Genomic DNA, 13,608 nt, shown 5'->3' on the forward strand with positions numbered 1-13,608 from the left:
GCTTGTTTCTCTGCAATGAGATAGTCCCATCTGGGAGTGATGGGAGACAATGACACCCGAAGTGTGTTGTAAAGGGCCGGGGGGATGAAATAAAAGGCTGGGGGGAGGGAAGAAGGCATCCTTTGCGGCCCAACCCCAATTAGTCTACGGACCACATGTGGTCCGCAGCCCACAGGTTGGGGATCGCTACTATAGAATATACTGGAAAATCTACCATAAGACAAATTTGTACAATACACAATAATCACAGTCCATGGAGTAATCTGGTGAGATTATCCCACGAATAATTACCATTACCAGTCCCATCTTGTGACCTTCATCAAGTTTAATAATGCAGTGATTCTCTGTCCATCTTATTTCTTGACAATTTAAGAATCCAATTACTTATGCATTAAAAGTAAGGTGAGGGACTGATAATTGGGGAAGAATAGAAAATTCTGGCCAATGGAATCACTGTGTTCTCACCAAGGCATCCAATCACAAGCCCCGCCTTACAATGCCCCCGCCCACATTCTGGAACCATCTGAAAGTGTCAAGGGAAGTACTGAGGGGGGCCACAGCAGCCATGCACATCATGTTGGAAAATCCTGTAGGCAAGAGGCAAGCAAAAAGCAAATACAACTAATGAAAAATATGTAAATTCTGTAACAATCATGTAAATTTATGACAGACTCCCTCCACCTCTGAAATGCCCACCTCCTACCTCCAGAGAGCCCGCTTGCTCTAGTGGTTAGGAGGGTGGACTTCTAATCTGGACTTCTAATCTGCTGAGTTACCCTCGGCTTCTCACAGCTCTGATAAAGCTGTTCTGACCAACCAGTAATATCAGGGCTCCCTCAGCCTCACCTCCCTCCCAGGGTGTCTGTTGTGGGGAGAGGAAAGGTAGGGTGATTGTAAGCCACTTTGAGCCTCCTTCAGGTAGAGAAAAGCAGCATTAAGAACCAACTCTTCTTCTTCTTCAGTAATATCAGGGCTCTCTCAGCCCCACCTTCCTCACAAGGTGTCTGTTGTGGGGAGAAGAAAGGGATGGCAATTGTAAGCCACTTTGAGCCTCCTTCAGGTAGAGAAAAGCAGCATATAAGAACCAACTCTTCTTCTTCTTCAGTAATATCAGGGCTGTCTCAGCCTCATCTCCTTCACAGGACGTCTGTTGTGGGGAAAGGAAAGGGAAGGTGAATGTAAGCCACTTTCCCTACCTTCAGATAGAGAAAAGCGGCATCTAAGAACCAACTCTTCTTCTTCAGTAATATCAGGGCTCTCTCAGCCTCACCTCCCTCACACGGTGTCTGTTGTGGGGAGAGGAAAGGTAGGGTGATTGTAAGCCGCTTGGAGACTCCTTCGAGTAGAGAAAGCGACATGCAAAAACCAGCTCTCCTTCTTTTGAAATTAGGGTTTTCCACTCTGGGTTGGGAAATACCTGACAGTGAATGGAGATGGTTGAGGGTAGGAGGTACGGCAGTTAATACTACTCATTACGATCTTATTGATCCTTTTCTCAATATATTATTAATGTTTCCACTGATGTCTTATTTGTATTGAGAGCCCTCCCAATCCCATTTGCAGAGAGGGGCAGTATATGAACACAATTACAAATAAATAAATAAATAAATAAATAAATAAATAAATAAATAAATAAATAAATAAATAAATAAATAAATAACCCCCCTGAAATCATGAGGCCCCATCCTCAAGTTTGGCTCAAGACCACAGAATCAGGAAGACCACCCTTGTTTAGAATGGCTTCTACTAAGCAAGGATGGAACCAAAGATCTCACTCCATGTTGAGCATGGTGGATATACTTTTCAGAACAGCTTGAAAGGTTATCCATTAACCCAAGAGTGAAAGAATACAAACCTGGCCCACAGCCAGTTCCTGGGATGAATGCAAAGAGGATGACATTGCTAGATACCAACTGGTATGCAGCCACCTTCGACGTGGTGACTCTTTCCTTTGGACTCCAAATCAGGGGAAAGGCTTGGCTAAACGCTGACACATCCCCAGCACTAGCGAATCAGAGGAAGGAGTCAGGTTAATCTGTAAAGCCCACCACATAAAAGACCTTGCTTTCTGCCTAACTCGCTTGCACCTGTTCCGGCACCTTGGCAAGCAGACCTCCTGAAGAAAGAGTGTTTTGCGCTGGTTTTCATCACTATGCATGCTTTCTTGGGACTCTTCCTTTTCTCTGTCCTTCTCACCACAGGTAAGCAGCACCTGTTAGCCCTCTGAGAGCAGGGCATGATTTTTCCACTGGTGTGGAGAGGAAGAAACCAAAGCCAAGCAGGCTTCCCGTGATATTTTTGGGTTGGTGTGTCCAACCAACATCGCTCCTCAACCCTGGGTGGAGTTCAGTAGCTTTATTCATGCATATATTCAAAACTGGACCAAATGTTATGGAAAGAAGGGTCCTTCCTGCCCTCTTTTTCCATTCCTATATTCATTGGGATTGAAGATTCCAGAAACTGGTGTTTCTCAGTCTCAACTCAAATGAAACCTTAGATGTCAAAGTTTGTATGATCCCTTTGAGAGCCAGCGCTGTGTTGTGCTTAAGAGTGGCAGACTCTAATCTGGAGAACTGGGTTTGATTCCCCACTCCTTCTCCACATGCTGCCAGCTGGGTGACCTCAGGCTCAGCTCAGTTCTCTTAGAACAGTTCTCATGAGGCTGTTTGCCTCATGGGACACGGCATGGTGTCGTGGTTCAGAGTGGCAGACTCTAATCTGGGGAACTGGGTTTGATTCCCCACTTCTCCTCCACGTGACACCTTCTTCTGTGAGGATCCTGCATTGTGCGGGGGGTTGGACTAGGTGACCCAGGAGGTACCTTCTAACTCTTTGATTCTATAGTTTTGTAACCCATGTTGGTGTTGTCAAACATGGATCTGTTAACAGATTACACCACGGAAAAAGAAGAAGAAGAAGAGTTGGTTCTTATTTGCCACTTTTCTCTACCCAAATTAGGCTCAAAGTGGCTTACAGTCGCCTTCCCTTTCCTCTCCCCACAACAGACACCCTGTAAGGGAGGGGAGGCTGAGAGAGCCCTGATATCAGGAGAAACTCTCTGAGTGAAGGAAGAAATAGCTGGAAGGTCAGAAGTGCAGAAATGCATCATGCTTACCTTGCCAAAAATTTGATTTTTTTTTTTACGGAAGCCAGATTCTGGCCCTGAAGACCACTCCTGAAAATCTTCTGTCAACTCCTGCTGAAATGTAGGAGGTAAAATTGTAACGTTTGAAGACAAATATCCTGTGACATAGGTGGAACTTGCGAATGCTTAGACAGCCATCATGTCCCCCCCCCCTCAGCCTTCTCTTCTTCAGGATGACCATTCCCAGGTCCCTCAGCCTTTACTCCTAGGGCTTGATCATCCTTGTTGATCTCCTCTGCACCCTCTCAGTTTTGTCCTTTCTGAAGTGAGGCCTCCAGAACTGCACACAGGACTCCAGGTGTGGCCTGACCAATGTGATATACAGTGGTACTATGATATGTTGTGATTTCGATGTGATGCCGTCTCTGCTGCTGCTTCACACTGCCTGCTCATATGTAGCTCACAGTCCTAAAGTACCCCAAGATCTCATTCATGAATACTGCTATCCAGAATTGTATCTCCCATACAGTATGTCTACTTTTCATTTTTGTGACCCAGATGTAGAACTCTGCACTTTTTGAATTGCATATGTTCTCATTTCCTGGTCAGAGGACCAGGGGTTCGGGACCACTGGGATATGATACAACTGAAAGAATTAGAGGGACTATATACCTGTAACAGAGGGTCGCTGTTAAATAAAATGCTAAGGGCTAAGTGGGCAGAGAGAGGTCATGGCCTGGCCGAGACAGGGCGCATTTCCCTGATTGTCGGCAGTTTCACCCTAGATGTTAAGTGCCCTGGGGGTGGGGGGAAGGCTTTCCCTTCCCCGTTGGGCCACTGGCATGGGAGGAGGGGGCTTCCCATCGTCCCTTGGTCCGCGACATTGTGGGCGGAGCTTTCCACTCCCTTTAGCTTGCTACAGCGAGAGCGCTTCACGGGCCAAAGGGAGCATGCCCAGGCACCACCACTGGTGGGGGGGGGGCTCTCCACTCCCTTTAGCTTCTTTTGCAGGCCAAGGAAGCCACAGGCACCCTCTCACACCCTCCTGCCTGCCGCCCCTTTCAAAGCCCATTTTTAAAATGGGCTTTGATACTAGTTTGAAATACCACCACTGAAGAAAAAAGAAATTGAAAATGTGGAATAGAATTATATTGTTCATCTGGAACCCGTTTTGGTGGTTATTGTTTAAAAAGGTAAAGGTAAAGGTATCCCCTGTGCAAGCACCGAGTCATGTCTGACCCTTGGGGTGACGCCCTCTAGCGTTTTCATGGCAGACTCAATACGGGGTGGTTTGCCAGTGCCTTCCCCAGTCATGACCGTTTACCCCCCAGCAGCAAGCTGGGTACTCATTTTACCGACCTCGGAAGGATGGAAGGCTGAGTCAACCTTGAGCCGGCTGCTGGGATCGAACTCCCAACCTCATGAGCAAAGCTTTCAGGCGGCTGCCTTACCACTCTGCGCCACAAGAGGCTCTTATTATTATTGTTTAGTTCATACTTTATATTATTTGGAAGAATCAATATGTCCCGTAACGGACTCTCAAGTTGTGAACATTTAAAAGAACAATTTAAAAAAGAGAATTAAGGTCAGCCAATTGGTCGGAGTTGTTTTGTCTTTTCTGGACTAGCAATCTGACCAGCCTTCTCTGCATCATAAGAAAACCGTGTCAAGTCCAAGGTCACTCAGATTAGAGGCTGCCATTCTTAACCCTTGCACCACAATGGTTCGTGGCATCACTGAATATAACTCAGATCCCCCATTTATACCCTCCACCCTTGCAATCCTTGCCTACTGTGGGAGCTGGGCAGTGGGGTGCAGCCAGGGTAGCTTGTTGGTCAGGGATCCTCAAGCATCCTTCTCCTGGACCCCAAGGCACCTGCCCCAGTCGTCTCTGGCTAAGATAATTCCTGACACTTTCCATCCAGGGATTTTGCCCTGAGAACTTCCTTTTACTGAATTTCTGAGGTCTACTGAAAGCAAGAGAATTCTCTTAGCCCAGTCACTGAAAAATATGTTTTGGGGCAAGGGCAGCAGAGAATGAGCCAAACTGACAACAGGCTTTGAAAGAAAATCAAAGAGACTTTGAGGCCAACTTGGTAAATGAGGTCCTGTTTCCATGAGGTGCATACAACTCTGAGAACCAGAAGGACTGCAGAGAAGAAAAATAATCTGAATTAGTTTACAGAGTAATCCAAGGAGCTTGTTTTTTTCTGAGGCTGCCTCCTCCACCATTTTGACTTCCAAGGCTACCACCCAGTCTCGCATCTTGCATTTCTGGGCCAGGTGGTAGAGCGGCCTGTGGTGGACCAGCTCCTAGTAAAACTGGCCTCAACCAGAGCCAGGGCTTTTTCAGTCCTGGCTTCAACCTGGTGGAACTCTGATGAGATCAGGGCCCTCTGGGACCTTTAACAGTTCTGGAGGGCCAGCAAGACAGAGTTGTTCTCCCAGGTCTATGACTGACGCCAGAAAATTAATACCCATAAAACAACAAATATACCATTTCTAAAACCCCAACGGCTTGCAGTGGACCAGCTCCTAGTATTCTTGGTGGAAACTTCGGCCCTTGACCCACCTCAGTCTGGCTTCCATCCTGGCCCTGGGTTGTAGACCGCACTAGTCACCCTGATGAATAATATCCAGCACCAGGTGGATCAAGGTGGCTCTGCCATTCTTGTGCTTTTAGACCTGTCGGCCTCATTTGATGTGGTCGACCATGAGCTATTGGTCCACCGCCTCATCGGGATTGAGATTAGGGGGCCTGCCCTCGAATGGCTAGTCTCCTTCCTCCGGAACTGGATGCAGAGGGTTGCTGTGGGGGATGAGTTATCAGACCCCTGCGAGCTCCCTTGTGGTGTTCCACAGGGGGCGATACTCTCCCCCATGCTTTTTAACATCTATATGCGCCCTCTAGCCCAACTGGTCTGGGGCTATGGGCTGGGCTATCACCAATATGTGAATGACACCCAGCTCTACTTCCTAATGGATGGCTGTCTGGAATCCCCCCCCCCCTCCCCGGTATACATTTGCCAGCTGTTTGAAAGCAGTGCCTGGATGGCTTAGACAGAGTCACCTGAAACTCAGCCCCTCCAAGACGGAGGTCCTGTGGCTAGAATGAAGAGGGCAGAATCAGGAAGCATCTCTCCCATGCCTGGACAGTGTGCAACTAACACCGGCACCAGTTGCCAGGAATTTGGGAGTAACCTTTGATGCCTCCCTTTCCATGGAAGCTCACGTCACAAAAGTAGCTTGGATGATTTTTTTCCATCTTCGCCAAGCCTGGCTATTAGCACCCACCACTTGGCCACAGTGATCTATGAAACAGGCTCTTCCAGACTAGACTTCTGTAACTCGCTCTACAAGGGCCTGCCCTTGACTCTGATCTGGAAATTAGAGCTGGTACAAAATGCATCTGCCAAGGTCCTCACTAGGACATCTTGGAGGGTGCTTCGCCATCTGCAGTGGTTACCAGTTTGTTTCCAGGTCAAGTTCAAGGTACTGGTATTAAACTTTAAGGCCATATGTAGTCTGGGTCCCACTTACCTGAAGGACCGCTTGGTTGCTTATGCCCCCTGCAGGGCTATTCGCTCTGTGGGTATGAATTTACTGGTTGTCCCAGGTCCCTGGGATGATCGCCTAGCCTCGACCTGGGCCATGGTCTTTTTGATCCTGGCCCCAATCTGGTGGAATGAGCTCCCAGAAGAGCTGAGGGCCCTGCCGGAGTTGTCAGCTTTCTGCAGGGCTTGCAAGATGGAGCTCTTCTGCCAGGCGTATGGTTGAGGCCAGGACAGAGACCTGGCATTTCAATCAAGGATCACCCCCAAGATCTATCAGACATGCAACCACTACCAATAGAAGAGGACTTGGTCTATGGCTGAGAAAGGTGGGTTAGGATTGGGTTCAATAAGAAGTGAATGTGACCACTTGCTGCCATTATTGTAATTGGGAGGATTTTATGGGGTTTTATTGTATTTAATGTTTTACTTATGTGAACCACTGCAAGTTCTCTGGAGGAGCAGCGGTATTCAAATTGAAGAATGAACAAACAAATGAACAAACAAACAAACAAAGGAGTTTATGATCCAGTGAGCAAAATTTGCTCAAGAGCCCTGCCCCAAATTGGCCTTGGTCTGAATGAGGGCCCTTTCAGCCCTGCCTTAGTTTAGGGGCATACCCGACCCAATGAGATTATTGCAAGACCTCAACAAAATTCCACAAGGCCTGTAAGAAGTCGCAGTTCCACCAGGCTTATAGTTGTGGCCTTGAAATAAGAGGAAAAATTCTGCCTTCCCTACCTAAAGCATGTAAAACATTGGCTAATACCCACCAACTCGTTACGAAGCATGCATTTTATCTAACCCTCGCTTGCCAGAGAAAAAGGAGGCGGCCCTTCTGGAATTGATAGATTTTAGGATTTTGCATGGTGATTTTATTGTCTTATTGTTATTCCTTATGAATGCTGTGAGCTGTCCAGCACTGTCTAGGCATAAAGTGGTGGCATAAAGTGGTGGCATAAAGTGGAAAAATACCTTTTTCATAAATCCTTTATTGGCCTGTAGAATCGTATCAAAGCCCCTTCTCTGTTTCCCATACATGGCTTCATCACTTGTCAAGTTCATTTGATGAGAGGGTCTGTGTAACAAATGGAGAAAATAAAAAAGTAAATCATCACAAAAACATTTTCTGGATATAAAGCTGTTTTAGAGGGTTCCACATGTGTATGGCATTCATATTCTTCCACTGCCAGGTAATGTAGATGCCTCTCCATCCCATAGACCTTGTGAAACTCTTTCTGTTCCCTTCACAGGTGCCTCTTTGGAGTGTGAAGTATGCGCATCCGCAGGAAACAGCTGCAGTGGCCAGAAGGAGACTTGTCCTGGTAACCTAGACACCTGTATCACCATTGTGGCAGAAGCACGTGAGTGGAATGGATCCCATTTGTACCACTGAAAAGATTATACTTGTGTGACTCCTAAAATATTTTGCAACACATGCCCACCTTGGGACAGCATCCAACAACATACATCATTTTTAAAAGATGCAATAACAATTCAAGCCACACTAGAGGACATAGAAAAGCTCAGGAAAATAAGCATTTAAAAAAATGGCACAAACAGCCTTTCCAAGGAGTCTAAATCTAAGAACTTAGAAGGGGGAAGGACTGCACAGATGACTACAAAAATCAGAAATTCTATACTCAGATTCCATTCTACCCTAGGGATGAGTGATATGGCTTGGATAAGCCTGAAAGTAATTGAATCAATGCTGATTCAAGTACATTTTGGGCTAATCTGAGTCAAATCACATAGCCTACCAATTGAAGGCAGCCAAATCAGATGAGCCCAAATCGATATGGACTTGATTAATCTGATTCAAGATTTGGTTGAGAGCCCACCCTTTCCCAGGTATACCTTGGAAGGGCTGGGGGAGAAAAGGGCACGCCTGAGTTTCAGCTGTTTGGTGGACTCTTGGCTCTGCACTACCTGGGAAGGGTCTGGCCAAGGGAAGAGTATGCCAAACAGCTGAGCTTCAGGCTCAGCTGCTTGGTGTGCTCTTTAAATGCCCCCCCCCCCACCATTCCAAGGCATTTCCTGCCGAATCTGAACTATACCAAATTTTTCTTTTGTGTACATCCCTATCAGACCCTAATAACAGTTGGATCAAAGGTGTCAGAAATGGCCAGAAATGCTTCGTCCAGGGCTCTTGTCCAGAGTGTGAGCAACTTCTCATTACCTTTATTTCCATATGACAGATGCTGTGCATTATGCCCCTGTATATTTTCCCAGTGCTAACGGGGCAATAAAAGCAGGAGGGTGGGCACTAGGGAGACACTGTACATGTTAATGTTTTAAACACATTTGCATTCTGAGAACAAATGGTAAAATGAATTGGGTTTGCCTGTGTCCTTTATCAAGTCTATATCTCCTTTTCCAGCACCTATAGCTCAACTCGACAAACTGACATTTATGTCAGATCTGGCCCTTGTACTCAATGTGTTTGACACCTCCAGTTTAGATAGATACATGGGCTTGGAATAGTGAAGGAAAAAAACAGACTTGGCATTTAGAGATGGGATTATTCTGGGCTCAGCCCCTGTTTTTCATTAATGGGTGGTGAACCTGAAGAATGCTGGAACACCACTTCCTCTGCAACAAGGTATTTCTTTCCTCCAGCTGTCTGCTAGCACTACGTAATTCTGCGCAACTCTATTAGATTTTCCAGGAAAAGGAAATTGACCGGGCTTGTGTAGCAGAGACATGGGATGTGAGGGATGAGAAATGTCTGTTTCAACTAACAGGTAGAAAATAAGAAACTGTGCTGGTAAATGGGGGGTGGGGAGAGCAAGTCTACAAGTGAGTAAGTGGCAATCCCAACTGTGCCACTTCTAATGATGATTGGACATCTCACCTCAATGTAGCCAGGAAACCACGGCAAAATGGAAAAGGTTGCAAACATAGCACTGGCAGGTAGGTGGGCAGCAACACTAAGGTGGATGCCAGGAAAGCATACCAGCTGCTTGGCAACCCATCCACCAAAAAAAAAAATCCATCCAACACTTTCTATTTTTTTTTAATTATTGAAGAGGAAACAGCTTTTAATTAAAAAAATTAAAATTAAATGTAAAACTGAAAAATGTTTTAATATATGTCATTCTGCATTGGCTGTTTTTAACACGTGATGTTACCCACCCAGAGATGTCTAGGGAAAGGCAGGTTATAAAGGAAAAATGATCATAGAATCCTAGATTTGGAAGGGGCTGCGTAGGCCATTTGGTCCCGATCTCTGCTCAGTACAGGATCAGCCTAAAGCAGTGGTCCCCAACCTTTTTTCGGCTGGGGACCGGCAGGGCAACTTCCCCCGCCCGCCCCCTCCCCCTGACACCTCTTTTGTACCATTCTACCTGTAGTTTAAAACCATTACTGCAGGTCTTATACTCTGCTGCCAACAGGAACTGCCCCCTGCCCTCCTCCAAGTTACAACCTTTCAAATACTTGAGGAGAGCCATCCTGTCTCCTCTCAACCTCCTCTTCTCCAGGCTGAACATTGCCATGTCCCTCAGCATTTCCTCATAGGGCTTGGTTCCTAGACCCTGGATCATTTTCATCACTGATGAAGATGCATGGAAACAGGCAGATCTCAGTATAGTCCCCGTTTCTTTGCAGATTACCAGCCAGTTAAAGTAGCAAGATTCTGGTTGTTTCAGTCTATTATTCCTGTTTGAAATATTTCACCCCTACTTCTTACATTTTCTTGTCTTTTAATGGTGAACACGTTCCCACCTTTGGGGGGTTGTTTCATTTGTTTCCCACCCAACTGGGATGAATTTCCATGGACTGAAGCCATTGGGGGATCCCGCCCCCACCCAAAATAAAAAGGTCAAAGAAACAGAAGAAAATGCTGCTTTCTAGAGGTGATCAAAGAGGGGTGAATGGGACTGTGATGTGGGTCATGCCTCCATTCCTGGGATCCTCAGGGGAAGATTTTCAGCAGTGTCTATTTATGTCAGTCATCTTGGGTATGACAAAGGAAAGGTGGGCATCAGTTGAATGGATAAACTTCTTGGAATTGGATTTGCTGGGATCAATGGACCCACTTTACCTCTTACTTTTGTTTTCCAAATCCAGTTGGGCAGACGGCTACGACCAAGAGTTGCTATTCCAAGAAAGCCTGTGAACTACTGAAAGATGGAGAAAACTTCAATGGAGCTTTAATCAAAGAAGTCACATGCAAGGCCCCTTCTGCCTCAGCATCTCTACTCCTGGCACTCTCAGGACTTCTGCTGATCAAGTTCCTCTTCTAGCGCACCTCCTGAAGAGCTGAGGGAGCCACCAAAGCCTTTTCACTGGACCTGATCCCTCGACCTTTTAAAGAGATCAGGCCCCTAATGGCTTTTTTAGTGAGCAAAACCAATTAAAAATATGAATTGACATGGAACTGGAATTTGTCCTTTTGTATTTGGTCAGGGTGTGAATAAGGATTGGTTGTCTCTAAGTCTACTTGTGCAGACACAAAAAGTGAAGGAAAAGTTGGCATGAATTAGGGACAGCAGTCCTCCGGAAGGAGCGGGGATCCCCCTGTTTTATAGCTGATCTCCAAGAAACAGAGATCAGTTCCCTTGGAGAAAATTGCATTATAATCCATGGAAGCCCCTCCCTGCCCTAAACCCTCCCACTCTTGGCTCCACCCCCAAATTCTCCAGGTGTTTCCCAATCTGGAACTGGCAGCCCTAGTATAAATTCAAAATCTGATTACAATACAAGAACCTCTAAGCCGGGGGTCGTCAACCGGTACTGGGCCACGAAGGCCTCAGTACCGGTCCACGAAGGCCTCGGTACCAGGCCCCAAAGGCCTCGGTAATGGTCCATGAGGGCCTCGGTACTGGGCTGCTGGCGGCCGCCCCTGCCTCTCCCCCCCCCCCCCCCGCAGGGAGAAGCTCAACAGGCTGTCTTTGCTACGCTTGCGGCCCGGCTAGCTTCTCACTGCAAGGGGGGGGAGAGGCAGCCATCGGCCTGCCGTTGGATGCAAACGTGCATGCACAGACCTGCCGCGCATGCATGTTTGCGCCCCGGCCAGATGCAAATGTGCATGCTCGGCAGGTCTGCACATACGTGTTTCGTGGAGCTGCCATGCGTGCGCATTAGCACTCTCTGGCGGGACCCAGACATGCATGCATGGCAGCTTCGCGCATGGGTGTTTGCACTGCGCTGCCACGTGTGTGCATTTGTGCCCTGCCAGCAGGCACAAACGTGCCCGTACAGTAGCCCCACGCAGGTTCATTTGCGCAGCACTGCTGCATGTGCACGGTGCCCGGGCCACCAGCTCTCCCCCACCCCCAGAAGCGGTCCTCAACCAGGAAACGGTTGGGGACCACTGCTCTAAGCCATCTTAATCAAATTTACATGCCGTCAATGGAATGATGGGACAAGCTTAGCTGAGTTGGGTCAGGGGCTGAGGCCGGATGAATGACATTTTGTTCTTCTGTTAGGTCAAATGTCCAGCATCACAGACAACTGTGCCAGAGAGAGTGATTTTCCAAGCACAATTAGTATTTGAACATTCTTGTCCTGATATTGTATGCTAAAGATTACCGCACTCAAATGATTGCCATGGCCAACTTCTCAGGGACAAAGATCAAGTTCTCTTTATATTATTCACACCAAGGTTGGAGTGAACAATGTGGTGTATTCCCATAAATCTCTCCACAAAATGCTGCCTTGGAATCAGAATACATAGCTTCATTAGAGATGCAATTCAGAATAATTTAAGGGGTGGGGGGAGAAGGTTGCAAGAAGTAACTGCCAGGAGACACGTGGCCCAAATCACATTAGCTGGTTCCTGGTTCCTTTCTTGGGTCAACTGCTCACACTACCAAGAGTATTATGGAACTTTATGGAACAAAATCATTCTGGTCTCAGAAACTGGGTGATCCCAGTGAGCTTATAACAACATCAACAACAACTTTATTTTTACAGCCCTCCCTTCTTAGTTGGCTCTGGATGGATAAACAGGAATTCTACAATTTGATTTTACATGGGGAAACAGTTTTTGAATGTTCCAACTAAATCATATTAACCCAATTATATTAACTTACATTTGTGAACCGTCTTCTTAGCCTTGTACAGGGTGTCTTGTTCTGCTGGGTGGGTTGGGGTTTTAGAGAGGGTATATTTGTAGTTTTATAGGTAGGGGGGGGCAGTGTTTCCTTGGTGTTAATTTTCTGGCGTCAATCATAGACCTGGGAGAACAACTCTGTCTTGCAGGCCCTCCAGAACTGTTAAAGGTCCCAGAGGGCCCTGATCTCATCAGAGTTCCACCAGGTTGAAGCCAGGACTGAAAAAGCCCTGGCTCTGGTTGAGGCCAGTTGTACTCCTTTGGGGGTGGGGATCCTGAGTATTTACTGTTCGCTGGATCTCCATGCTCCATAACAACAGAATATTTAACGTGTATCATTTAATATTACTATGAAAATATATTGGAAAAGCAACCACTGACGAAGATAGAACAGAAAGCGGGTCACTTAACCTAGGATCCCCTTTTGATTGACTCTTTATGTTTGATCATATGTTTGACCATTTAGACTTTATGTTATAACCTTTTCACCTATAAACAGAGAAGACTACTATATCATTGTGCCTCGTGATTGCCTTTTTTCTTCTGAGTCCACATTGAGGAATCCACGGTTCTATACTCGATGTGTGTCCACATAGACAATACTCCTCCCCCCTTAAGAAGTCACTCAGCAGGTGATGCAGGGGTTCTGCTGTGCGTGTGTGAGTCCTTATATACTGGAGGTGCCTTGCCGCCGGACTGACAATCGGAGGGCCCAATCAGCAGGTGCTTAGCGCCTGCCGATTGGGCACTCCGATTGTCAGTCCGGGGGAAGGGGCCTATCGGCACCCTTCCTCATCACGGACAGGGCCCACCCTCGGTGCCCTTAACCGATTATTTTATCCGCTCTGCAGGAGTGGTTAAAGATTCTATGATTCTATGATTCTATATGATTCTATGAAGGATGTTCCTCAAGG

The 13,608-nt window shown here is 46.8% G+C and overlaps 1 protein-coding gene across 1 annotated transcript; it reads left to right on the forward strand.

The window, feature by feature from the left end:
• Positions 1–2,081: 2,081 nt before the first annotated feature.
• Positions 2,082–11,017, forward strand: LOC143837243 (phospholipase A2 inhibitor and Ly6/PLAUR domain-containing protein-like). Its single transcript, XM_077336852.1, has 3 exons — positions 2,082–2,201; positions 7,890–8,000; positions 10,708–11,017. Exons 1-3 carry the CDS (start codon positions 2,153–2,155, stop codon positions 10,881–10,883), a joined length of 336 nt encoding a protein of 111 aa, XP_077192967.1. The 5' UTR covers positions 2,082–2,152; the 3' UTR covers positions 10,884–11,017.
• Positions 11,018–13,608: the final 2,591 nt, after the last annotated feature.

The sequence above is a fragment of the Paroedura picta genome, chromosome 5 (genome assembly GCF_049243985.1).
Source record: "Paroedura picta isolate Pp20150507F chromosome 5, Ppicta_v3.0, whole genome shotgun sequence".
In the NCBI taxonomy this organism is placed as follows: domain Eukaryota; kingdom Metazoa; phylum Chordata; class Lepidosauria; order Squamata; family Gekkonidae; genus Paroedura; species Paroedura picta.